The sequence below is a fragment of the Delphinus delphis genome, chromosome 6, assembly GCF_949987515.2.
Source record: "Delphinus delphis chromosome 6, mDelDel1.2, whole genome shotgun sequence".
In the NCBI taxonomy this organism is placed as follows: Eukaryota; Metazoa; Chordata; class Mammalia; order Artiodactyla; family Delphinidae; genus Delphinus; species Delphinus delphis.
This window is the reverse complement of record NC_082688.1, coordinates 67,636,848-67,663,665: the sequence shown is the minus strand read 5'-3', so window position 1 is coordinate 67,663,665 and position 26,818 is coordinate 67,636,848. Positions and strand designations below refer to the sequence as shown.

At 43.0% G+C, this 26,818-nt stretch overlaps 1 protein-coding gene across 1 annotated transcript in view; it reads right to left on the bottom strand.

The window, feature by feature from the left end:
- Positions 1–26,818, bottom strand: part of ADAMTSL1 (ADAMTS like 1) — a 434,468-nt gene that overhangs the window by 178,202 nt on the left and 229,448 nt on the right. Inside the window, exons 15-16 of the mRNA XM_060014779.2 lie at positions 19,696–19,906; positions 5,357–5,536 (exon numbers count right to left, since the gene is read on the bottom strand). Of these exons, the coding sequence (XP_059870762.2) occupies positions 5,357–5,536; positions 19,696–19,906 (391 nt within the window). The remainder of the gene's footprint in view (positions 1–5,356; positions 5,537–19,695; positions 19,907–26,818) is intronic.

Genomic DNA, 26,818 nt, shown 5'->3' with positions numbered 1-26,818 from the left:
GTTTGGCATGGGGTGTCCAGCACTGAAGCTTGCTGGCCATTGGGTGGAGCTGGGTCTTAGCGTTGAGACAGAGTTCTCTGGGAGAGCTCTCACCGATTGCTATTACGTGGGTCTGGGAGGTCTCTGGTGGTCCAATGTCCTGAACTCTGCTCTCCCACCTTGGAGGCTCAGCCATGACATCAGGCCAGAGCACCAAGACCCTGTCAGCCACATGGCTCTAACATGTTGACCTCCAAATGGCAAAATCCTTTCTTTGTTTGAATAAAGGTGGCCTTCGAGGTCCAGGTTTTAGGGAACTAGCCCAGGGTGGCCATCCCTGGTTTCACATCAACATGATCTCAGGCAGAAACCTCCTTGTTTTTCCATTTTGTCTTTAAGTTACTCATTGAAAAAACTGGCCCGTGGTCCCAAGGACGGTCGCAGCTTTGGCTGGTGGGGGCCCTCCCTCCCACTGGGCTCCCTGTTTTTACTTTTGTAGCCTGGGATTTAGAGTTAGAGAGTCACAGAGTCCAACTCAGTATTTCAGTAGTTGGCAAGTCACTTAAACTCTCTGAGTCTGTTACCACTTCTTATACTTATTTTGCAAGGCTGGGAATTAAATGAGATAATATATTTTAAAATTTCACACATAGAAATGACATTCAGTTAATGCTAATTCCTATCTCCTTCCTTTACAAATAAATTATAATACTTTAATGTCAAGTATCAGATAATTCTTATGCATTTACTTTGTTTGAGGTGGGGCGCTAAATGCTATGGGACAAAATGTGCAAGATGGTTCCTAACCTCAAGGGGATGTCATCAAATAATGGGAAGAAATCCAAATGCATTGTTAAAATGAAATAGTATATTAGGGAACATAGAAATCAAAACCCCAATGAAATACCACTTTACATTCACTAAAATTCCCATAATCAAAAAGATGGACAACAATAAGTATTATTATTATAAGTGAGGATGTAGAAAAATTAGAGCCTTCCTGTATTGCTGGTGGGAATGTAAAATAGCACAGCCCTTTTAGAAAGCAAGTTTGATATTTTTTTAAAAAGTTAAGCATACATTTATCATATGACCCAGCAATTTCAGTCCTAGGTGTCTTACCCAATAGAAATGAAAACATACATCCATATAAAGACTTGTATGCTAAGGTTCATAGCAACATGATTCTTAATAGGCAAAAGTGGAAACAACTCAAATATCCCTCAGTTGGTGAATGGATAAATGAAATGTGGTATATCTGTATCATGGAATATTTTATTCCACCCTAAAAAGGAATGTTCTGATAATGTGCTACAAGATGGATAAACATTGAAGACATTATGCTAAGTTGAATTTTAGAGTATATAAATTATACCTCAATAAAGCTGTTTAAAGAATTATATAGTAATAAAAGAATTTAGTAAAAATATAAAACTAAAAGTCAAGTGAAGTATGAAAATATTAATGTTAACAATTGGTGAATGCTTATGGTATACTAGTGATTTCCTGGTCTAATCTGGAAGATCGTTGGAGTCTGGATGGGTATAGAGAGCCGGGGATAAGCATGGGAGGCAGGGAAATAACCAGAATCAAGGTAGAAGAGTTCAGTGCACAAGGCCAAGGCAGGCCTGGGGGCAGACCTAAACCAGTCTGACTGAACAGAGGGGCCAAGTGGAGAGTGTCAGGAGCTCAAGAGGTGGTTTGGGGCCAGATGTTGGAGACTTTTAATTTTCAGACAGAAGGTTTGGACTTGGTCCATAAGGCAATGAGGAGCCATTAAAGGGAAGAGTGAAATGATGAAAGAGGTATTTTGAGAAGGTAAATCTGGCAACAGTGTCTGGGAGGGATGGGAGTAGGAGATGAATGGCAGACAGGGATGTCAGTTAAGAAGGCTGCCACGGTAGTCCAGGCTTGAGATGATAACGGCCTGAACTAGGGTCATGGCAGCATGCCACGTTAACTTGAAAACTGACAGTAGAAACCAAAAAATATTATCTCATGTATCTAAGTTTTATATGCTAGCCCATGGAAATGAACTATTCTATGCAAGGCACTGTGATATCCACCACCCTGAAAGACATTTAAGACGCAAAAAACGGGGATGAGAATCAAGCCCGTTGCTTTTGTTCCCTGATGATCGTGGATTCCAAATTCCACCTATCCCTTATTTTATTGTAAATGACAGCACCGAATCCAGGGACCAGGTGGGATGGGGGTAAAGAGCCTGGAAATTTTAAAAGCCTGGTCATTTTAGTACTGCCAAGTAGAAAAATGGAAAAATGGACTGTGTGTCAGAAGATGAGTTTAGGATTTTGGTCAAGTCTAGCTCTTTCTCTAAAATTCTCAATTTCTAAACTTCTCTCAATTTCCACATCTCTAAAACAGGGAAACTATATTCGAGCAGGGATTTTCAAACTGTGTTCTTTAACTGTGTTGAACAAGTGATTTAGGGGCTTCTCAGGTGGTCTGGAGACCCAACCACTTGGAGATCCGGGACCCCTACCCAACCTACCCCCTACTTCAACCAAAACAGCTCTGATTTGTTCTGTTTTAGATTTCTGGCTTCACAATAACATTTCAATGGAAAAAAGGGTCTTGTGGCTTTAATGTTTAAAAGAACAACTAGGTTATAGGATCTCCTAAGTTCCTTCTAGCTCGAAAATTGAGTTTAATTTCTCTTATATTTTTGTGAGGGAGGAATTTCCGTAAAAATATGACTTAAAAATAATGAATAGCCAACTCTTTCAAGAGATGCAAGTGTTTCTTTTAAAGAAAAGAAGTAAGGTCTTTTGAGAGGCCTTTCCTCGGAATAGGATCTGAAAGTAATTTTATTTGAAGTGTTTAAAACGTTGGCTTAATTCTGTCTCTGAGGGATTCTGTGCAGTAACCATGAGATTGCGCCCAGATAGTTGAGGATGAAAAACACCCATAGATCATCCAGGTTTTCCTTTCTCCAAGGGGAGTCCTGTGGGAGTGTGTGGAATGCACATCTCATCCCAGACAGAAGGGCCAAGGGAAGGGTTGTTGGGACGATAGGGGCAACTGGAAACCCTGTGAACACCCCCAGGAGCACTTTTGTATGGCATCAGCTTGAGTTTAACACCGGTGAATCGGGGCTAAAATCCCACCATTCCCGGCCCCTTCTCAATGTTTGGAATTTCCATTCATCAGCCCAGATAATGCAGAACCTAGTAACATTCCCTGGATAAGGGCTAACTCTACCTAGTTCCCCAAATGTAACTTCCACCTCCTAGGAAGACCAGCAAAGCTTGTGGGAGGCCTTGGTCATGACCTGGGTCCAGCCAGTCAAGTGCTTTCTTTTATTTCCTCTCCTTTTCCCGACAATGAGGAGGGATGGAAGAAAATCATAACAATAGTTAAGGGTTAACTTTTACTAGACACAAAGTACTTCATGTGCATCATTTAATTTTTAAGCGTCCCAATAACCATGTTAGTGAACACTATTATCATCTCCAATATTTAGCTAAGCAAACTGAGGCCTAGAAGGGTTAAGTAACTAGCCCAGGTTATACAGCTAGTAAGTGGCAGAGTCAGGATTCGAACCTAAGTTTGCCTGTCTTTGAGTCTGAACTCTTAACTACACGTGATACTGTTCTAAAGGTCTCCTTTACGTAATGGGACCCATGGGATTGTAATGCAGCAGTCTCCTTTCCTTAGTGCCTAATCACAGGGTCCCTCCTTCAGATTTTCTCTGTGTTCCATATGCTCAGAGGCCACAAACTCCGGGAAGTTGGGAGGACAATTCTCATACACACAAGTCCCTTTCTCAGCATCCCACTCATGGAAGACTATCACCGACAGACTTAGAAGAGCAGTGCCTTTTACACTACGCCCCTGGGAGGAAGTCTTCATCTAGAGTCACTTACTTGGCAAATACATCAGTGCCCTCGTCTGCACTGCTAGTTTTGTTAAGGATTTTTCATATATGATACCACACCCCAAATCAACAATCCATGGAAAAATTGTCACTGACATGTTCACACATGCACATACAGATATGCTCATTCCACACATTTAATCTTTTATCCTTCCGAAACAAAATTATTTCTAAAAGATGAAATAACAATCATTGCCCCTTCTGTTCTCAGCCATTTGCGGGGAGCTACCATCAGAAGGCAATTTTACTGCCAAATTACCAAATCTATGGTGTGTCAGTTACCTCTCAATTTCAGTGCCCTTTGCAGGTACCGTCTGATGGACCTCTACACGGGCTGACAAAACACAGGGCAAGAATTCTCAGAATGTAGGTTGAAAGACATGGCATCTTAATTTTCAGAGGCAGCTTTCCCCTCTGTGATGTATTTTAACCAGCAGCAGCTCTGTCCTGTGAGTTGGACAGACTGCAAAGGAGGCAGTGAGATCACCAAGGCCAGTTCGGATGCTTCTATGCAAGGAAGGAGAGGGGCTCGACTCTGCCTGGGACACAGAGATGTTCACTTCAGGCCTCGTCCTTCTGTTCTTGGCTGTATCTGCTTGCCAGGGGGATTTCTCTATGAAAGACACATAGGCCCATGAAGCTGGGGGAGTTGCAGGCAAGTCAAAGAAGGAGGAGAGGCTGAAAACAAGTTGCAGCTGGGTATCCATGAATTAGTTCGTGCTAGTGTTCAAGTAGCAATGATTTAGAGAAGTCGGTTAGTTGGGGATCTATCCCTAACTTACGAGGCAAGTCAGGAACGGCAATGCCGATGCAGCCATCTCCCCAGATGCAGGGCGACGGGGGAAATCAACTTCTCTGGCTGGGAAGCTGTTGATGTTCTGGAGCCAGAAAACTGACAGGAAAGAGGCAGGATTTCCTTGGCCTTCTTTTCCTAATAAATCATGTGCCTCATTCTCCAGTAACTTGGAAGAGAAAAACTAGAGAGGCTTTGCCTTTCCTGAGGAGAGACTAGAAACATCTGGGAGTAGGAGAGGCAGGGGGGGTCAAGGAGGCGGGAGCGAAGGTAGCGGAAGAACCCGGTGTTCTGAGTAGAATCCCGGGCCCGAACAGTACGAATGAATGAGGCCTGGTTTTGTTCCGCGAAGGGCCCGTTTATAATTCCCTGCTTCTGACTGTTGAGTGAGGGCTGGCTGCTTAACGCGCATCCCTGCAGCCTAGTTAAAATCTAGTTACACGATAAGGTATATCAGCGCTTACAGAAACTCTGTTCCATGCAGAACTGATTCACTTTGCTGCACACCTGAAACTAACACAAAAGTGTAAATCAACTATGCTCCAGTAAAAATTAAGAAAACAAAACTCTGTTCCACAGTGTTAGGAGGATTATTTTGTTCTCCTCTCGCCTTCTGTATCTATAAGCTTGGGTGCCTTCTCCTCCTTCTGCCTCTTTTGTTATCTCCTTCTGAGAAGCATACCTACCTCTGTCCAGTCAGACAGCAGCCACTCGCTGGGACAGTCATCTTTCTTGCAGGCTTGCTGGGAGGCCAGTTTGGGGGCCGAACAGAAGGTCTCTGGAAGCTCCAAGAAGCTGCCATCAGCCATGCGCTGTTTGCAAAGAACCTCGCGCTTCTGGATGCCCCCTCCGCAGGTCCTGGAACACTGGAGAAGGAAGAGAAAGCAGACCCTGCATAGGACAGTAGCACATTTGACTGCTAATTCTTACCTTAGCCTTGGTTTGACTCAAGAGCGAAAAAAGAACAAAAAAAAAAAAAAAAAAATAGAAAAGGAAGAATACCCAGGAACCAGCCCAAAGGATTTTGCTTCCTCTCCTTCAAATGAATTTTGTAGCAAGTTCTACACCCTCTGCTCTTAATCTCAAATATGTAGCTAGAGCACCCAGGAATTTCACGGGCCTTTAAATCTTAGAAAGTTGGTTCTACCTAGGGGCAGGACAGGAATAAAGATGCAGATGTAGAGAACAGATTTGAGGACACAGAGAGGGGGAAGGGTAAGCTGGGACGAAGTGAGAGAGTGGCATGGACATATATACACTACCAAATGTAAAATAGATAGCTAGTGGGAAGCAGCCGCATAGCACAGGGAGATCAGCTCGGTGCTTTGTGACCACCTAGAGGGGTGGGATAGGGAGAGTGGGAGGGAGACGCAAGAGGGAGGAGCTATGGGGATATATGTATACGTATAGCTGATTCACTTTGTTGTGGAGCAGAAACTAACACACCATTGTAGAGCAACTGTACTCCAATAAAGATGTTAAAAAAAAAAAGTTGGTTCTAAACTATGATTTGCAGTCACCCAAGACAACTGGTTTAAAAGGTTATATAATAGAGGGCTAAACATATTTATGACCCAGTGAAAATAATCTGTGGTGCTTCCAGAATGAGCAAGAGGGAGCTGCTGCCACCAGTGTAGATCTGGAGGAATTAACCTGCAGAGAAGGCAGCACTTCCTCTCTCTCTAAGTGTAAACATCCACTCTACCCTATTGGAGGGGCGGTAGATTTGAGGCTTGGTTTTCCGAAGGACTCCCTGGAACACGTTTCTTGTAGGACTGGTGTTTTTTTAGGGCGGTGAGAGCAAGACCCATGGAAATTTGGGATACAAGAAAAATCACCTCATGTTAGTGGTTTTCAGCAGGACCCCAATCAAACACACCATTTACAAGTAATTTAATAGTTATCATCCAGTTGCCCGAGGCGGGGCAGGAGGCTGTCATTCCAGGACTCTGTTCCTCCCTTGCGGTAGGCAAAGCAGCCCTCCGTTTTTAGCTGGGCACAAGACCTTTTGGCATACAGACTATATTTGCTGACCTCCCTTGAAGGTGCCGCGTGACTAAGTGCTGGGCAAAAGGATATACGTAGAATGTTGTGTGCAACTTCAAGGAAAAACCCACAAAAAGAAAATGTGGCATTTCCCCCTTCCCGCCTCGTCCTTGCTGGCTGGAATTTGAACACGATGTCTAAAATTTAACCTTCCGCCTTGGATGGCGACAGGCAAAAGGAGGGAAGCAGCCTATCTTCCTGGGGGTGAAGCCAACATACCGGCCCTGGATGGCCTGTGTGTGTGTAAGAGGAAAACACTTCTCTCTCTTATCTAAGCCACTATGCCTTTGGGTGTCCTGTCATTTTTTAGTCCATCTAACTCTAGCTAGAAAGACAAATACTGTATGAAATCACTTACATGTGGAATCTAAAAATTACAACAAACTAGTGAATGTAACAAAAAAGAAGCGGAATCACAGATATAGGGAACAAACTAGTGGTTACCAGTTGAGGGGGAGAGGGGCAATATATGGGTGAGGAAGTGGGAGATACAAACTACTGGATGTAAGATGGGCTCAGGATGTATTATACAACAAAGGGAATATAGCCAATATTTTGTGATGACTAAATGGAAAGTAACCTTTAAAAACTGTATAAAAAATTTTTTAAAAAATGAAAAAAGGAGGCATAGGCACAAATGCTAAGAAAGAGGGAAAAGAAAAAAAAAATCTAACCCTAGCTAATCTACCAACCATGACTACTCTGTTCTGCGGGTGGAGGGATTTTATTTTAAAACTCTAAGGAGTGCTCTGCTTTCTTCAAGAATAGTCCCTTTTCTTGAATCTGCTGCCCTTGTGCTTGCTGAGAAATTAGGCCTGGGTATACAAAGGCTGAGCGTTTGTGCTGTAGGAGCTTCTCGTGCTGCAGCAGTGGGCTCTCCGAACTCATGGGGGTCTGTGATCAGTTGGCTGGAGTCAGAACTGCAAGGGGGATGGGTACCCAGAGTCAAGGTGAGGATGGTGGTACAGTGCTCCTGAGGAGAGTCAGAACGCTGCTGTGGCCCAGCTGTCACCCTCTTATTTGGTGGTCCCAATCCTGATGCACTTGATTTATTTCTAAAAATTTATTTAATTAATTATTTTTGGCTGTTGTTGGGTCTTCGTTACTGCGCGCGGGCTTTCTCTAGTTGTGGAGAGCGGGGGCTACTCTTTGTTGTGATGGGCGGGCTTCTCACTGCAGTGGCTTCTCGTTGCAGAGCACGGACTCTAGGCACGCGGGCTTCAGTAGTTGTGGCTCGCGGGCTCTAGAGCGCAGACTCAGTAGTTGTGGCGCACGGGCTTAGTTGTTCCGCGGCAAGTGGGATCCTCCCGGACCAGGGCTTGAACCCGTGTCCTCTGCATTGGCAGGTGGATTCTTAACCACTGTGCCACCAGGGAAGCCCCTGCTGCACTTTAAAACCACCTGGGAGCTTTTGAAAAGTCCTGAGTCCTGGGCCCCATCTCAGATCCATTAAACTCTGGGATATATGTCCCAGACATTAATTTTTTAAATTAAAAAACATTCTTTTCTTAAACCTCCCAGGTAATTCTATGCAACTAGGATTGAGAACCATCTCTCCAATGAATGCCCCTCCATCATTTCCAATGGGAGTAAAATAAACATGGAGGGGAAAACCTGGGACCCAGAGCAGCCTCTGTTAGAGCCAGTGGTTACGTGGAGTATCTTATAAGGTGTATGGGTGTCCATCCAATTTGAATAAATGCTCCCAATATAAACAGGTAGGTGGATATGAACAGCATTCAGATTTAAGCATCTTACTGAATGTGGCAATAAGGTAAAATGCAGGTTAATTTTTTCTCTCTTTCAAATTAAGGAGCGGATGAAAATAATTGGTTTTATTTTAAGGGTGACATTGTAATGTGCTATAGAGTGTGACCACTCACTTAAAATAACAGAGCTGAGGGCTTCCCTGGTGGTGCAGTGGTTGAGAGTCCGCCTGCCGACGCAGGGGACACGGGTTCGTGCTCCGGTCTGGGAAGATCCCACATGCCGCGGAGCAGCTAGGCCCGTGAGCCATGGCCGCTGAGCCTGAGCGTCTGGAGCCTGTGCTCCGCAGCGGAAGAGGCCGCAACAGTGAGAGGCCCGCATACCGCAAAAAAAATAAATAAAATTAAAAAATAACAGAGCTGAGTTGTCACTTTGCAGATAGGACCTGATTTAAGGGACAGACCCTCAGATGATTCCCCCCTAACACTATATGGAATTCTGTGCCAACTGTATGACAAAACAGCTGCAAGAAAAGTTAAAAAAAATCAGCTTGTTATTTTGAAGTTTGACCTACACAGAAAACTTGCAGGAAATTCTCAACACCCAAAGATAAAGTAAGACTCCTGAGAATGTCCTTCAGAGCCCTCACAGTCTGACCTGCATTGAGCTTCTCAGCCACGTTCCTTGCCGGCCTGCTGTGGGCTGGTGCTTTAGCTGCAGTGGACAATCTGCCCTTCCCTGGGCCCACAGATGCCTCCTCTGCTCAGGCCTTTGATCACGTTGTTCACTCTGGGAGCAATGCCCTTCACCTCTCTGTCCATCCAGAAACTTCCAAGACATCCTTGAAGGCCCAGCTCACCGGCCACTTCTTCAGGAAAGCCTCTTTTAACCCCTCTGCCTCATGGTGTATAAGTCACCTCCCACCCCACCTTGACCTGGAAGGGTACTGCACATCCCGTTAGGGCTGGTTGCTTATGCTCCCGCTATTTTCCTCCGCCTCCCTGCATTCACATAGGATTATGTGACTTTTGAGGAAAGGGAACGTATTCATCTTTCTATTCCCCAGTGCCTTAGTATAGCATCTGGCAAAGAGTGTACACTTCATAAATGTTTGTTGAACCGATGACTGGATGAACGAAAGGGCCAAAAAGCCAGATGCTGAAAAGATGTAAAACAAACATCCAGCTGATGGGCTGCACATCCACCTTTTATCGGACTGTTTTATCATTAGCCAGAAGCCTCTTCTAAGTAAGTCGGCAGTGGGTTTCAGCCAGCTGCAGTGCGTGCTCTGCGGGGTGCTCTGATCCTCCAGGGATGGCAGACAACCCTCTGGCTGGGTTAATGTCGTCAGGGATTTGGCTTTTAAACGCTTGTCTCAACTTCGCTCAAAAAGTTTCCCTGGTGTGTACACTGAGGAAAAGGTGGTTTTCAAAAAAATTTTTTAATTGTAGAAGATGAAATCTCAAATTAGAAAAGGTTCCAAAGTCTGTGATGACTTTGTGAACTGGTCAAGGTTACGCAGTGAGGCTGATAGCTCTGACGTGAGAGGCAGAATGCAAAGGAGAAAAGATTTTGAAAGCAGAAGCAAGAGAAATTTAATAAAATGACATGAAAAGTGTTTGCTTTATGAATCATCATTGAAAATAATATTGTGGTATGAAGATGGAGATCTCTGGTAATGGGTATTGTTTTAAAATATATTCCATAAACAGAATAAATAACCCAAAAGAGCATGTATATAGCTTATCCTTGTTGCCATGCATATTTCATGATATAAGGTCATGGGTTCATTAGTTTTATAAGAAAAGTAAAAACAATACAACATGAGGAACACGTAAAAGTTACGTTTCTATACAAAAATACAATGGCCTGAGTGTCCTGTATTTTTAAGGATTTCCCCATGATCAGCACATTCATAAATTCTGCCTCTTTTGACATTTTTGGTTTCATGCTGACAGTTCAATTCACTGAGAGCTGAGTTCACTTCCTTGGTACCTCGAGTCACACATTGACCCCAACACAAAGTGATGTCTACATTCTGTTTCTAAGGTCAAGTTGCCAGTTTTAACATGATGTGCTCTGCTTAGCTTCTAACTCATTTCATTCCTTTCTTCATTCTCTCATTCATTCTTTCATCAAACATTTCCTGAGTACTTGCTGAGTGCCAGGCACTGTACTAGGTGCTGAGGACTTAAAATGACTTAAGATGGTCACTACGCCTCAGTCCAGTCACTGCACTTTACCTTAAGGTGTGATCAGTTTCACAAAAGAGGGAATATAGACAAGAGTGCAACCAAGTCTTTATGGAAAAGATGGGGAAGGCTTTGCAGAAGAAATGGTTGGCCGGGGAGATAGGAGCGCTGGCAGAGTCGGACCACGTGTGCACAGATGGAGAAACACGGCATGTCCACACACCTCCAATGAGTCCTGAGAAGGCAGAGCTCAGGGTTCATGGGGACGTGTCATTGGGAAAGGAGACTGAGAAGGCGGATGAGTGGCAGACAGTGAAGGGCCTTGGACATAACTGGACATACTCTTAAGACCCTGGGGTGTCATTAAATGTTTTAAAGTAGGAGGTAACACGATCTAATTTGCAGAAATGATTCAGGTGGCAAAGGAAAATGGGTTCCAAAGAGTACCGCCCTGTGAGATGTTAATAGATGTGCCAGGGAGAAAAGGTTTCGTTGTCAAATACGTCTGAACGACAGTGCATGCCACACCCCTATTTGGGGGTTCTGAGCACATATTAATATTTTAAAGGTCTGACAGAGGGCCTGTAGTAAAGAACCACTGATATCAGGTTGGGAAACATCAGATCAGAGTTAGGTGAGACAGTACAGGGAGAGCAAGTAAAAGGCTGTTTGTAGTAGTTTGGTTAGTTGAGAGCGCTGGAACCAAGGCAGTGGCAGAAGGATGAGAGAGGAAGAGAGCACTGGGGGGTTGGGAAGATACAGGAGGTGGAATCAACAGGACGTGGGTGTTGACTGAGTGTGAAGAACGAATGAGGCTGAGATGGCACTAGTTTCTCGCTCGAGAACAGGCTAGATGGTGGTGTTACCCACAGCACAAGGTCCACGAGGGAAGGCCAGGTCTACGGGGGAAGGTGGCAGGTAGGTGTATTATCGAGCTTGACGTTAGACCTTCAGAATTTGAGGTAACTTTGCAACATATGAGGTTGAGAGGTTCAAAGGGTAATCAGAGAGTGTTTAGTATATAACAGTGGGAAAAACTAAGTCAAACTGAAGGAAGGCTCAGAAAAACAACAACAAAACTATGAGGACTGGAATCTCACTTACTAAACAAAATTATTAAATAAGAACAGAATTTCTATATGGGCCACTTTGTGAATTAAAATTATCTTGTTAATCTAATATCGATTAAGCTTTCTTAACCCTGGAAGTGCAAGGGGTGTGCAGTATATCTTCTGGGTTTAACATTCCTGTTACTTCGTGAAGCATGGGCTAGCATACCCACTAAAATTCAGAGCAATTGTTAAAAAGAATTTTCTGCTAATAAATAAAAACAAAAACACTTCACCTGTGAAATGTGAACTCTGATCTGTTTTGCTGACAGTTATTTATTTTTTAATTAATTATTTTTTGGCTGCATTGGGTCTTTGTTGCACGGGCTCCCTCTAGTTGCAGTGAGCGGGGGCTACTCTTTGTTGTGGCGTGCAGGCTTCTCATTGCAGTGGCTTCTGCTGTGGCAGAGCACGGGCTCTAGGCCTGCAGGCTTCAGTAGTTGTGGCACGTGGGCTCAGTAGTTGTGGCTCGCGGGCTCTAGGGTGCAGGCTCAGTAGTTGTGGCGCACGGGCTTAGTTGCTCTGCCCTAAGGATCTTAGGATGTGGGATCTTCCCGGACCAGGGCTCGAACCTGTGTCCCCTGCATTGGCAGGCGTATTCTTAACCACTGCGCCATCAGGGAAGTCCGATATTTATTGTTGCTTCTAGAGGTAGGATCAAGCATCCATTTCTTCGTGAAATACACTACTAAAAACTAAGATAAATATCCCAATAGATGTTTTTCCTCCCTGGATACAACATTTTAAATAAAGATGGTCTCTAACTCATGAGGAATTACATTTTAGTCACTGGTATGTAACAAAACTGATGACTACATTGACTCTTTCTGCCGGAATTCACCCCTCTAATCCAGATCAAAGTCATTCTTTCCTGTGTGGTGTGTTCAAATCTAAATGAAAATTTTAATTCTCAAGTATTTATAGTTATTAAAATTCTCTTTTTTTCCCTAAATATTACCAGCAGGGACTCTTCTCTCATATATCTTTTTACATAGCTAAACTACAGGCATTCTGAATTGTAACCCTGAATAAAAAAAAAAAAAAGGAAAAAAAGGTTTACAGGTAAGTGGCCACATAATCACAGTTTCAAGCAAGGGGGGAACATAGGGGCTGTGCTGATTGCTTCAGTCTCTATACAGATGTGAGCAATATGTATGTACAGTGGGTGGACACAGTCCTGCACATAAAACACAGGCCATATAGAGAAACAGAAATGATGCTTCAGAGTGGACGCTCTCATTCATTTCACGTTAATCTTTCTCGCGTCTTTCTCTTTTTCTCTCATTTCTGTTTTAAAGGTTTTGTTTTAGAATAAAAACAAATAAGATTGATGCCTACAGAGCTCATGCATAGTGGCAAGAGGAGTAGAAGGCAGACTTTTACTTTGTGCTAATGGAGACAAACAGGCTCATCAGCCCACAGTCTAGCAGACTGAAGCAGCCTGAGTCATGACCCCAGAGATATCTATGTCCGTATCACTGGAACCTGTGCACATTTGACCTGACATGGTAAAAGCGACTTTGCAGAGGGTATTCAGTTAGACATCTTGAGATGTGGAGATTACCTGGGTTATCAAGGTGGGGCTGATGTGGTCACAATGGTCCTTGTAAGACGATGGCAGGAGGACTGGAGTCAGACAGGGTGTAAAGACAGAATCTGAGGTTGGAGGGAAGTGCTTTGAAGCTGGAGGAAGGGGCCATGAGCTAAGAAAGCCAGAAGCCTCTAGAGGCTGGAAAAGGCAAACAGATCCTCCCCTAGAACTTCTAGAAGGAATGCAAACCTGCCAACACCTTGACTTTAGCCAAGCGAAACTGATTTCAGACTTCTGACCTCCTGAGCTATAAGATAATACATTCATGTTCTTTTAAGCCACGAGTGTGTGGTAATTTGTTATAGCAGCAAGAGGAAACATACACAGATTAACTACCCTGGATAATGCAACAAATACTGAGTTTTATGTAAACTGCTGATTTTTGAGCTGATATCAGATTTCCTCACAATTTAACAGTTTAGAGCAAATTGTAAAGAGGTTTTGGGAACGCTGCACTGCAGAGTGGAAAAAAGAATGGATTTTGACGCATACGGATCCCTCTTCCGTTTACTGGCTATGTGAGCCGGGACAAACACAGCCTCTCTGAGCCTTGTTTCCTCAAAGGATTGCCGTAGGGATTAAAAGATAAACTGAAGAGCAGGAGAATGAACTCTACTAAATAAAGTCTGAATTCATGCTAACCTCACAGTGCTTTAGTTTCCTCATCTGTAAACTGAGAATCAGAGTAGTAACTATCACATCAAGGATAGTGAGGATTAAATATGTTAAAAATAAAAGTGAATTTCCTATAGTTACGAAACAAAAGTGAGTCACAGATGAAGACAACAAACTTATGGTTCCCAGGGCATAAGGGGAGGGGGGAGGATAAATTGGGAGATTGGGACTGACATATACACACTACTATATATGAAATAGATAGCTAATAAGAACTGGCTGTATAGCACAGGGAACTCTACTCAATACTCTGTAATGGCCTATATGGAAAAAGAATCTAAAAATAAAAAAGAGTGGATATATGTATAACTGAGTCACTTTGCTGTACACCTGAAACTAACACAACATTGTAAATCAACTATACTCCAATAAAATTTTTTAAAAAGTGAGTTAATAAGTGTTATTGGAGCCCTGCTATAGATATGAGCATATGTCCAACCTTAACTCCCTCCTTTGTGATCTTTTTAAAAATGATTTTAATCTACTTTTAGATTAGCATTAAAAATATCCTTTCTGGGCTTCCCTGGTGGCGCAGTGGTTAAGAATCTGTCTGCCAATGCAGGAGACACAGGTTCGAGCCCTGGTCCGGGAAGATCCCACATGCTGTGGAGCAGCTAAGCCCATGCGCCACAACTGCTGAGCCTGTGCTCTAGAGCCCACGAGCCACAACTACTGAAGCCCGCGCACCTAGAGCTCGTGCTCCGCAACAAGAGAAGCCACTGCAGTGAGAAGCCCGTGCACCGCAACGAAGAGTAGCCCCTGCTCACCGCGACTAGAGAAAGCCCGTGCGCAGCAGCGAAGACCCAATGCAGCCAAAAATAAATAAATTTATTAAAAAAAAATCCTTTCTATTTCAAATACAGCAGTGTGTATAATAACCTAAATGGGAAAAGAACTTGAAAAAGAGTAGGTACATATGTATATATAACTGAATCACTTTGCTGTACACCTGAAACTGACACAACATTGTTAATCAACTATACTCCAATATAAAATAAAAATTAAAAAAAGTTCCTAGAACTGCACTGGATACATACTCTTTTTAGAATAAGAAGAAGCTCCTGAAATGTATCAAGTGCTCCATAAATGAACAGGCACACTTGCCATGGACCTTTTCAGCACCATTCTCTATGCTTTACACACCTGCATGGGTGTGGTGGGTTCTCACTGAGACTGGGTTACTGCTGTTACTGGCCTGACGGCCTAACTCAGGAGTCATGGGAAAGCAGCAGGTAAGGTGGTATGTGACAGTTAAATGAACAGCACTGACTGTGAACGCCATGTGGCTGCAGAGCAGGAGGGTAGTAGAGGAGTCCTGGTGGGAGAGGTGGGACTCCTGCCGGCTTTGACAGGCAGAGGGGAGGGGAACTGCGGGTGGGCAGGGAGAAGCGTGGGCAGAAGGAATGCACAAGCAGAGATGGGAGAACCACAGTTAAGAGATGGGCAGGGGCAGACGTGCAGAGGGATGAAGGCCTGACTAAACCATTGGGCTTTATTATATGGCAATGGAGAGTCACTGAAAAAAATCCTAGCAGAAGACTCTCATGATCAAGGTGTCTCAGACTGACGTATGCATCTGTAACAGTGGTTCTCAATCATGGTGCTGTAACACACCAGTTGTGAAAATGATCTCTCGTGAGGTGTATAAAAAGTAATATAATGGATGGACCTAGAGATTATCATATTAAATGGAGGACTTCAGACAGAGAAAGACAAATGTCATGTGATATCACTTATATGTGGCATCTAAAAAAGTGGTGCAAATGAACTTATTTACACAACAGAAATAGACTAACAGACATAGAAAACAAACTTACAGTTACTGAAGGGGATGGCAAGGTGGCGGGGGGAGATAAATTGGGAGTTTGAGATTAGCAGATACACACTACTGTATATAAAACAGGATAAACAACAAGGACCTACTGTATAGCACAGAGAACTATATTCAATGTCTTGTAATAACCTATAATGGAAAAGAATCTGAAAAAATATATATAAAACTGAATTGCTTGGGCTTCCCTGATGGCGCAGTGGTTGACAGTCTGCCTGCTGATGCAGGGGACACGGGTTTGTGCCCCAGTCTGGGAAGATCCCACATGCCACGCCTAGGCCCGTGAGCCATGGCCGCTGAGCCTGCGCGTCCGGAACCTGTGCTCTGCAACGGGAGAGGCCACAACAGTGAGAGGCCCGCGTACCGCAAAAAAACAAAACAAAACAAAACAAAACTGAATTGCTTTGCTGTACACCAGAAAGTAAGGCTACATTGAAAATTAACCATACTTCAATAAAACATTTAAAAAAGTAATATACAGCCAACACCAAAGATGATGATGATGATGAAGAGGAGGAGGAGGATGTGTGTATATTTAATAAATTAGACAGGATTCAGGAGACCTAATGCACTAAGTATGTGTTTCAGAAGCCAACCAAAAAAACTCAACAAGCTATTATAGCTAAAATGCTAAAGATAAATATTAAGTGAGTCCTTCCCACAAGACCAAAGATGAAAACCAAGGGATGCAGTAGTGAGTAAGAGGTGAAATAAAGATGGCCCCCTAAACATCAAAGTTAGAATTAGAAATTAGATCTGTGTTTCATTTCTGCATAATTGTTTCTAAACTAAAACGTTAACATAAATCTTTGGACTCCATACTTGTCTTCTCAGACCTATAAAATGTGTAAATCTTGGCTACTTGTTACTTGTCAGGCAAATGCTCTAGAAAGGACAAAGGAGGTTGCGTTCTTAGCTGGCAAATGACAATTTACATAATTTATGTTTTTTTCCCCAGAAAGCAAAGCGTAGGTAATACGCATGAGGTCAGTGGTAGCCCAATATTCAAAAAGCAAGGAGGGGGAGTTTCTCTCCTCAGGCAGGCCAATGGCCATCAGGTTGTTATCTGTCTTCCTTTAAATGAAGCATTTGATCCACCCTCTTCTTTCCTTTCGTATGAAAAAAGACCATAAACTGGCTATTGAAGGATTAGAGACCTCAGCACTATCTCCTGGTACATGCAGGCAGCTAAATGGAAAAGACCATGTAAGTGCACTGCAGGTCCCCTCTCCCAGCAAGGACTGCCAAGGGACCAGAGGGCTGACCAGGCAAATGCATGGTCAACAGCTGATGTCTTAACTAAGTGGTGTCCTAGGACAACAGCCAATTAGCTTGGAGACGCTTAAATTACTCCTGACTTATTCCATAAGCATAAACAATGACTTCCTCTCTCCTAATAAGTGGTCAGTAATAGCTGATTTTGCCTGAAAAACTTAACTAAAGAAGTAGGATTCTAGGAAATAATATAAGAATAGTCTATTGTTTCCTCTAGGTTCAGAGGGATTCCTAAAAGTGACCAAGGAGTCCTATGCACCAAATGTTTAACAGGGATTTTCCTCTGGAAGATAGAATCCCTGGTGGCTTTCACTTTCCATGTTCTTTATTTCTTATTATGTTTGAATATTTCTCACAATTATTATGCACGGGGTATGAAAAAGATCTTTATGCATTGGGTATGAAAAAGATCGTTTTAAAGGTCCTAATAAAGTATAGTCAGTGGTTCACTGGCTAAACTTCAAAGAGTTTTTACTATTACTTTCCTGATCTGAAAAATGGACTTAAATCCAACTCATCTTAAAGTCTTCTCCCTAATGGAAGGAAATAGAAAAAGTTTTCAAAATAAATTCATGTCTTGACAGGCCCAAGGGCGATGGAAAGTGGAAGAGTAATTGACTCTTTAGAAATCAACTGTTTCAAACAGGGCCACCGGGCATGGGGTGCCAGTGTTGGCAACAGACCGGAAAAGGTCATGTATATGGATGTGCTGGTCACTGCCATTATTCAGCAGCATGTGTGGCTATTGAAAGAGGATGGTGTTTCACTGACTTTCACGGTCAATATTATTACCTACAACTATGAAACAAACCTATCAGGAGGATATAAAGTAAAAAACTTCAGGGCTTGTGGGCAGTACTATTGACCTATTCATTCATTGTTATTCAATAAACATTTTACCCAGAACTTATTAGGTACTTAATGGCAACACAAAGGCAACACAAACTAATAATACAGGGACTCAGTTTCAACAGTAGAGGTTGATTGGGCTGACCTCATCCTTTCTTAGTGTTATCATGGGCTAGTGGTGCAGTATGAAGCTGAAGTATAGTTAAAGGTAAAAGTATAAATGCACCAGAAATCAGGAGACCTGGGTTCTGGACCAGGCTCTATGACCTTGGGCAAAACCATATCTAGGACACAGTTATATCATCTGTAACTAAAATGAAGACAATAAAATCTACTCTTCACTGGACTATTGTGAGGATCAACTTCAATTAGGTGTGTCACAACATATATTTCTTAACAGAACATGGTACATAGATGTTCAAAATATACAACATTCTCTTGACTTGCACAAACCATCACACAGTAGCATGGACTTTACAAACCTAGCCATATAGTACATTTAAGCTCAAAAAGGATATATATATAGTCAACGTCTGTTTCTAGATGCTCTATACATTAGTGTGTTGCTCACTCATTACTGTTTGATTCTTTGAGCACTTTGCTAAATCACAGCCCCCAGAAGGGGAAGGAAGAAGGAAGGGGCTCTGCTCACTGGCTGTGAAGAAGCAGAGAGGACGCATGGAAATGGCAGCTCTTCGTCTCGGCACCAAGGCTGTCTTCCTCTCTCCTTCTCAGTTGGATGACCACATGATTTATCATTCTAACTGGGACACTTCTGAGAGTGAAAAACTGTTTCAGTAAAAGGAGGATGTAAGTCCCCCTCACCTTTCAGGCTTACTTTTTGTGACTTTTGTTGTCACTTTCAAACTACGTCTGATATTCTAATAGGGAGGCAATTGTACAATAAGATTTTATCCAAGTAATCAATCTAAAATCCTGTATTTTTTAAAGGCATGCAAAAAGGTTACTTAACTAAAGTTTGATAAATATATATTAATTTTAGAGAGGATTTGAGGATAAAATAATTGTATTTTTATTATTATAATATATGCTTGAGAATGGGGTCAGCAAACTGTTCTGTAAAGGGGCAGAGTAAATGTTTTAGGTTTTGTGGGCCATATGGTCTCCGTCACAACCAAGCGGTTCTGCCCTTATAATGCAGGAACGTCACAAAAAACACATAACAGAGTGGGTGTGGCTGTCTTCCAATAAAAGTTTATTTACAATAATTGGTTGTGAACTGGATTTGGCTTTGGGCAACAGTTTGCCAACCCCTGCTTTAAACAGTAGTTCCCCATGGATCAGGAAATTTTTAAAAGTCTGTAATTAACTTGACTTCTAACGTTCTATTTTGCTAAGGAATTATGTTTAAAAAAAAAAAAAAGAAAAGCCATTGCCTGGTATCTTTCTCTCTTTGAATTTTAAATAGCAAAAGCTAGAAAAAGCACACATTCAGAAAATGTAGCTTTATGGTAATTTACCCACCACACAGTCCTTATTAAAAAAAATTTTTCCTTAGCTCAGTGAAAACTTTGTCATGAATGTCACTGGAGGCGGTACAGTAGAAAGAGCTTGGTAATTGTAATGAAAAGATCTGGATTTGAATAAGGTTGGGGGAGTACTAAGCAAGGAGGGATGAGCAGATCTTGCAACAGTCCTTTAATGACACAACACTCTCACAGGGCACTTTCCCTGTCCCGAATCACTGCTGCAAACACAAACTCCAATACTGGGTAACCCCAGAACTCACCGGCTGCCACTGCGCAGGGTACCAGGCTGGGGGGCAGTTGAAGCGGTTACAAGCTTGCACCGTGTTGGGCTTGGGCTGGTGACACAGCTCATCAGCCAGGATTACTGTTTCATTCATCTCTCTGGAAAGTAGGTGGGAGCAGGAGACATCTCTGGTCTGCAGGCCAACCCCACAGGTGAGACTACATGGACTCCACTTGCCAATTTCCCACCTGGGAAGAAATCAGAGCCAGAGAGGAAGAGGACACCCTGAGCACTTGTGTAGAGAACAGGTCCCATGACGTCAAATGTTACCTAATGGAGTAAAAACACCTACCTGGGTATTTGGGAAGTTCTAGCACAAGATTGGCTAGGAATTCTATCCCAAACCTAGAACCCATCCTTTCCCTTCATGCTCTAGAATTCATTCACAGTAAACAAAGTGGGTGATAAAATGGAACCTCCAATTTTTACGCACAAAATCACCAAGAATGGTCACAACCATGTCTCTTTTGATGAAACTTATAAGCTTCATCAAAATAGGAGGGTATGTTAGATAAGATATAAGTTGAGCGCATAAAGGCGTTGGTTACCACATACTGAATAGCGGGTCTAGAAGAAAGCTTTCTGCTCATCTCTCTAGCCCCCATTCTTAGCAAGACTGAAAAATCTGTGCTTGTTTTTCTTTGGCTTCAAAATGAAAGGTTGCCGGTTCCAACTTCCTTCAAGCTTCCATCATAGCATAGAAACGTCTCGGTCTTATGTATGAAATATCATCACTGCCTGGGACTGGAGAATGTAACAAAAGTGAGAGTTGCTAAATAGATTACTCTTCTCGAGGAGGAATAAGTGGAGAGAACAGCTCATTACCTAGAAGAGGAAGTCAACACACAGATGAGTTAAGGGCATGAATTGGTCATTCCAAATGGCCAAGTCTTGACAAGTACACTTCGAGTGGCCTGTAAAAACAGTCTCACTGCAATTCCCTGTTGATGCAGCCCCCAAAGTGGGGATAATAAAGAAACACCTCAGTTGCTTGGGCTTGGAGTGAGAAATGTTCTTTATGATCAGTTTTAGGAAGTTCTGTTTACAGCGTGAGACACAAAGATTCTACAAACGGGAGTTAGCCAAGAAAAGCATGGCAAATAGATCCTTCAGTAGCTAGGGCTGCCTAGCTTTTGTAGCCAGCCCTGAAAATTGGTTTAAAAGTCTCTGGCTTTAATGTTTCTCATCAGGCTGTAAAACTGAGTGTAGCTTTCTCAATCTTTTCAACTACTCTGATAGGTAATTACCTTTCCAACCCCTATTTCCACAACCTCCTTTCCTACCCTATATTTAAGCCATATCTGTAGTGAAGTACTGTGTTATCTTGACTCATGCCCCCTGGTTTTCTAGCTCTGTCTTTACTGAAGCTGTTACTCCTAATTTGGAAGACTTTTGGTCTTTCCCTTGCCCCTCTAAATTTCTTCCATTTCTATATATCCAAATTTAACCCATATTTAAAGGATTGTATCCACATCTGCTCCAGACACTGAACATTTTCTCAGTTGTATTACATCTGTCAGATGTATTTTGAAGATGTATTTTGTCAGATGTATACATCCCAGATGTATTCCATCTGTCAAGGACCCTACTAGAACATACACCTCTTGAAGGCAAGGTCCGTGTCTGAGTCAGTTTTGTATCTCTCGCAGGGTTCTTCATAGCTAATGTATATGGTTAATGTCTATGGTTAATACTTTTTTTTTTTAGATAGTTAATGTATACGTTTACTACTGGATAATTAATGTATATGGTTAATATTTTTTTTAAATAAATGAGCAAATGGAAGGGACCTACCATCATCATGAGCACCTTACACACATTATCTCATTTAATTACTTCCAGAACACTGAGTTGGGCTCTACTGATTTTCCCTATTTTAAAGTTGAAGGAATCTGAAAATCCAAGAGGCTGCTTGCCCAAATACCCATAATTAGTAAGTAGTGAATCCAGGATCAAACTTGGGTGTGTCTGGCTCCAAAGCCTTTGTACCTTCTATTATACAATATCATCTTATCTCCGGAAAATACCTTGAGAACTGTCCTACAAACGTTCATAAAATTTTATTTTATGAACGTTTATTTATTTAAATGAATAAAAGAGGAGAGGCTGGGTTGAATATATTTCTTTTAGATCCTTGTATGAATGTCTATAAACTTATTTTTAGATCCCTAGCTTGGATAAATTCCAAGCTTCAAAATGTTGTGGGCTATTGGTTTTAAAAATATGTCCACACCAATGAGGTAGAACGGATGCTATGTGACTTCCAAGGCTAAATCAGAAAAAGGATGTAGCTTCCACTTGGCTCTCTCTCTTTGATTGCTTACTGTAGGGGAGGGCAGCCACCATGTCATGAGGACCCTGAGACGATCTGGAGGAAAGTCCACATGCAAAGGAACTGGGGCTGCTCACCCACAGTCAGCACCAATGTGCCAGTGACATGGGTCACTGGCCCATGCTACCTTGCAAGCAGTTCTGCTGGACCACGGCTGGCCTTCAGATGATTTCAACCTCATGAGACACCCTGAGCCAGAACTGCCTTTCCAAGTTGCTCCCAGATTTCTCATTCATTAAACTGTGAGAGGTAATAAATGTTTATTTTTGTTGTGAACTCCTAGGTTTTGGAGAAATTCATTATGCAATAATAGACAACTAATACAAGTATATATTCTCTCCCCCAAACTTGCATACGTTCGGCAAAAGACATATATGAGAAGGTTCAAAGAAGCACTATTCCTAATAGCTCAGCTAGGAAACAACCTAAATGTCCATCAGCAGTTGAACGGATAGATAATTATGATATATTCAGAAGCATGAATATAAACTACTACAACAACAAGCAACATGACTGAATCTCACAGACATAAAACTGAGTGAACAAAACCACAACTGCAAAATCCATAGTGTGATTTCATTTACATAAAACTAAAAACCAAAACCAATCTACAATGTTAGAAGTGAGGGTGGTGGTTACCCTTGGTGGGTAGTAACCAGAAGTAGAGTACGGTGGGGGGAGGGGGAGGGTTTCTGGGATGTGTTATCTTGATCTGGGCGCTGGATCTGCCTTCTCTGTGTGAAAAATCACCAGGCCATATGTGCGGAATTTGTGCACTTTTCTCTATATTTGTCATGCTTCAAAAGAGGATGTTTTCCTCCCTCCCCCCTCCCACTTTCAAGAGAAACACTAAACTGTTGTGGGTGTAAGGTAGAATCCATCAACTACACCCAATGCTGATGACCTCTCTATGGATGTCTCATAAAGGAGCCGCTTGCACAGCGAGTACTGGCCCAAGGCTGAAACTTGCCCTAATTTAGTCCCTACACCGCTGCTGCCCCTACTCCTGCCCTCACCTCTGGCAGAAATTTAGTCACTGGGATCTTGAAACAGAGGCATCTGGCAGCCATGAGGCCACTTCAATGCTGCCGGAAAAACTCACAAAACAGACATATCTGCTTACTCACGATAAAGGTACATTGCTTTCTCAAGGGAAGGAGGGCAGCAGAAGCTATCTGTGTGTTAAGCACTTTGCTGATTCTGGGTCAAAGTATTTTAATCCATTTAGGCCAAACGAGGGAAAACAGAGAGATGCCCCCGCTGCTGCTCTCCTGCATAGGGGCTTCGATTGTGAGTGCTGGGTCCTGCTGGCTGACGGAGGGACTGTAGGCTGGTGGGACCCAGCCTGCGGGCAGGATTAGCTGTAGCTGGCAGCCTGGGAGACACTGACAGGCCTTCCCTGGGATTCTGGCTTCTCATAAGCCCAGTGCTGAGGAGGACAGGGGCTCTGGACGTCCGAGGGCGAGGGCATTTGTGCTTCTTGCCCCACTTTGTCTGGTTGACTTTAACTCATCTTTTCATCCTCCCTGAAAATGTTACTTCCTCAGGGAGGAAGCCCTCAACTGGGTAAAATGTTCCTCTACGATACGGTTCCACGAATACTCTCCATCTGGAAATTCTCAACACACTTGTTTTTTTCTTTTGTTATATTGTGGTAAGAACACGTACCATGGGATCTACTCTCTTAACAAAATTTTAAGTGTGCAATACAGTATTGTTGTCTCTAGGTACACTGTTGTACAGCAAATCTCTAACACTCATCTTGCTTAACTGAAATTTTATGCCTGTTGATTGTAACTCTCCGTTTCCCCCTCTCCTGAGCTCCTGGCAACCACCATTCCACTCTATGAGTCTATGAATTTGACTATTTTAGATACCTCATGTAAGTGGTATCATGTAGTATCTGTCCTTCTGGGACTGGTTTATTTAACTTAGCATAAAGTCTTTAAGGTTCATCCATATTGTTACACATTGCAACATTTCCTTCCTTTCTAAGGCTGAATAATATTCCATTGAAAGTATACATCACATCTTTATCTGTTCATCTGCCCATGGGCATTTAAGCTGTTTCCACATCTTGGAAACAGCTACTGAGAACAGTGAGTGCTACAATGAATCTGAGAATGCTAGTATCCCTCCAAGGTCCTGATTTCAATTCTTTTGGATAAATATTGAGAAGTAGCATTGCAGGATCGTGTGATAGTTTTATTTTTAATTTTTGGAGGAACCACTATACTGTTTTCCACAGTGGCTGCACCATTTTGTACTTCCCCCAACAGTGTGCAAGGGTTCCAATTTCTCTACATTCTTGCCAACATTTGTTGTCTTTGGTTTCTTGATGATAGCCATCCTGACGGGTCTGAGATGATATCTCATTGTAGTTTTCGTTTGCATTTCCCTGATGATTGGTGACACTGAGCATTTTTCGTATACCCGTCGGCCATCTGTATGTCTTCTTTAGAACGCACCTGTAATCTGAGTATCCTGCTCGACTATTACCTTGATGAGAGCATGAGGCTGTGCCTGTTTTTGGTTTACCACTCGTTATGGGTTTAATTGTATCCCCCCAAAAGATATGTTGGAGTCCTAACCCCCAGTACCTCAGAATGTGACCTCATTTGGAAGTAGGGTCATGGTGGATGTAATCACTTAAGATGAGGTCATCCTAGAGAAGGGTGGGTCCTTAATCCAATATGACAGGTACCTCATAAGAAGAGAGAGAGACACCCAGGGAGAATGCCATGTCATGACAGAGACAAAGATGACAGGGATGCATGTACAAGCCCAGGAATGTCGAGGATTGCCGGTAAACTCCAGAAGCTAGAAGAGGCAAGGAAGGATTCTCCCTCACACGTTTCAGGGACCATGGCTCTACTGATATCATAATTTTGGAATTGATTTTTGCCTCCAGAACTCTGAGAGAATAAATTTCTGTTGTTTTAAGTCACCCCATTTGTAGTCAATACTTTGTTATGGCAGCCCTAGGAACCCAAACTGCGACCTCAGTGCCTAGCACAGTGCCTGGAACACAGCAGATGCTCAGGAAGGATGAGGGGACTCAAGCTGAGTGGAACCCCAGTCATTCGTCACTTGGCTGGTCAACATCTCAGCTGTGTCCTCTGAACAACCGCCCACCCCAATTTCAAGGTCCCCAAAGCTCTGAACACCACTAGGTTTTCTTCAGTGTGGTGCAAACTATCTGGTAACAAAGCTGGACCTGGATTGACATGATGCCTTGACAGGTCACATCTCACTTGATGTAAATATTTATACATTTTACTGCAGTAATAGTAGCCTGTTGGATTATGGTGTTTTTCCCCCCAGAACTCACTACAGATGTTACACACTTAACGTCTTAGTAATCCTAACATATTTCGAAAATGCCCCAAATTCTGTATTCCAAAACACATCTGCTCCAATGGTTTTGGCTAAAGGCTCTGTGGTTCTGTATATAGAGAAGAGTAAACATGATCACTGTGATTTCTTTTAGCTTCTAGGCTTCAGGTGTTGGCTTCATGGTTGGGCTCACGGCCAAAATGTTCGGGAGACTGGTTCCCCCTGACTTCTCTTTCTATACTGTTTTCTTTCTGTTGAACCCTTCTTCTCCACATTCCTGTTTCTTTCTGCCAAAACCTGCTTGCAGGGAAGGCACTAGGCGTCGGGAGAGCACAGTGATGCCCTGTAGCTTCAGGCTGGACCTTGCCAAGCTCCTGCAATTGACTCCTGTCCAAGGGCAGGCAGGAGACAGGTTACCTCCCACCCCGCAAGGCTGGAATTAGGCTTCCTGCCCTCTGCCCAGCATCATGTGTCCTTGGGTTGGCCTGTCATTATAATTGGATTTTAGATTTTAGGCTTGGTTTCCTGATTTCCCCTTTGTTTTTCTGATGGTGCTGGAGTTCTGCCCAAAGTCTGACTTATTGGAACGTGGTCTTGTCACCCTGCCTGTATCTGGCCAGTTCTTGGCCTTGGGCACAGCAGAGAGACCCTTCGCCGTGAGCCATAAGCCATGCTGTGACCACAACATATCCAGCTGACGTCACGTATTATGGCCAATAACAATAATAATACTAACATTGCCAGTGTTTACAGTGAGCCAGGTACTGTGCTAGTTGCTTTAAATGAGTTGCCTCCTTTAATCCTCTCCACAGCCCTGTTGAGAGAGGTACTGTGATTATTTGCGTTTTAAACAAGGAGTTGAGGCCTGAAGACGTTAAATGATTAATTAGTCATGGCCTACAATGCCTCCTGCCAGGCCTCACACTGATGTCAACGCCACCTGCATCACATCAAAGTCTCCCATGACTTGGACATGGGGGTGCTGAGAACGGGGCTGCTCCCTGTGACAGAGGCCAGCACTGCGGATTTCAGAAGCCCCAGCTCTGCATTATCCCAGCAGGACTCAGGGCTAAGCTCCCCCAGGATGTGGGACACATATCTGAACTTACGTATTACCTACATCAACTCTATGAAGATGGTATGATCCGTTCTCCCATTTTATACGGCAATACAACAGAGGCTCTGACCAGACGAGCAACTTGTCCAAACTCACACGGCCAGTAAACAAGGGAATCAGGATTCAAACCCAGGCAGCCAGGCTACGGCTTCTGAGGGCCAGGATGATGAAGACGGCAGTACAAACTAGATCTGAGATGCAAATTTTAGGATCCCCGGTGCTCACAGCTTCAGAAAATGACAAATGGCAAAATGACAGATCTATTCCTCAGTGATAGAAGCAGCCGCCACTGAAGCCGCCCAGGGTCACGAACAG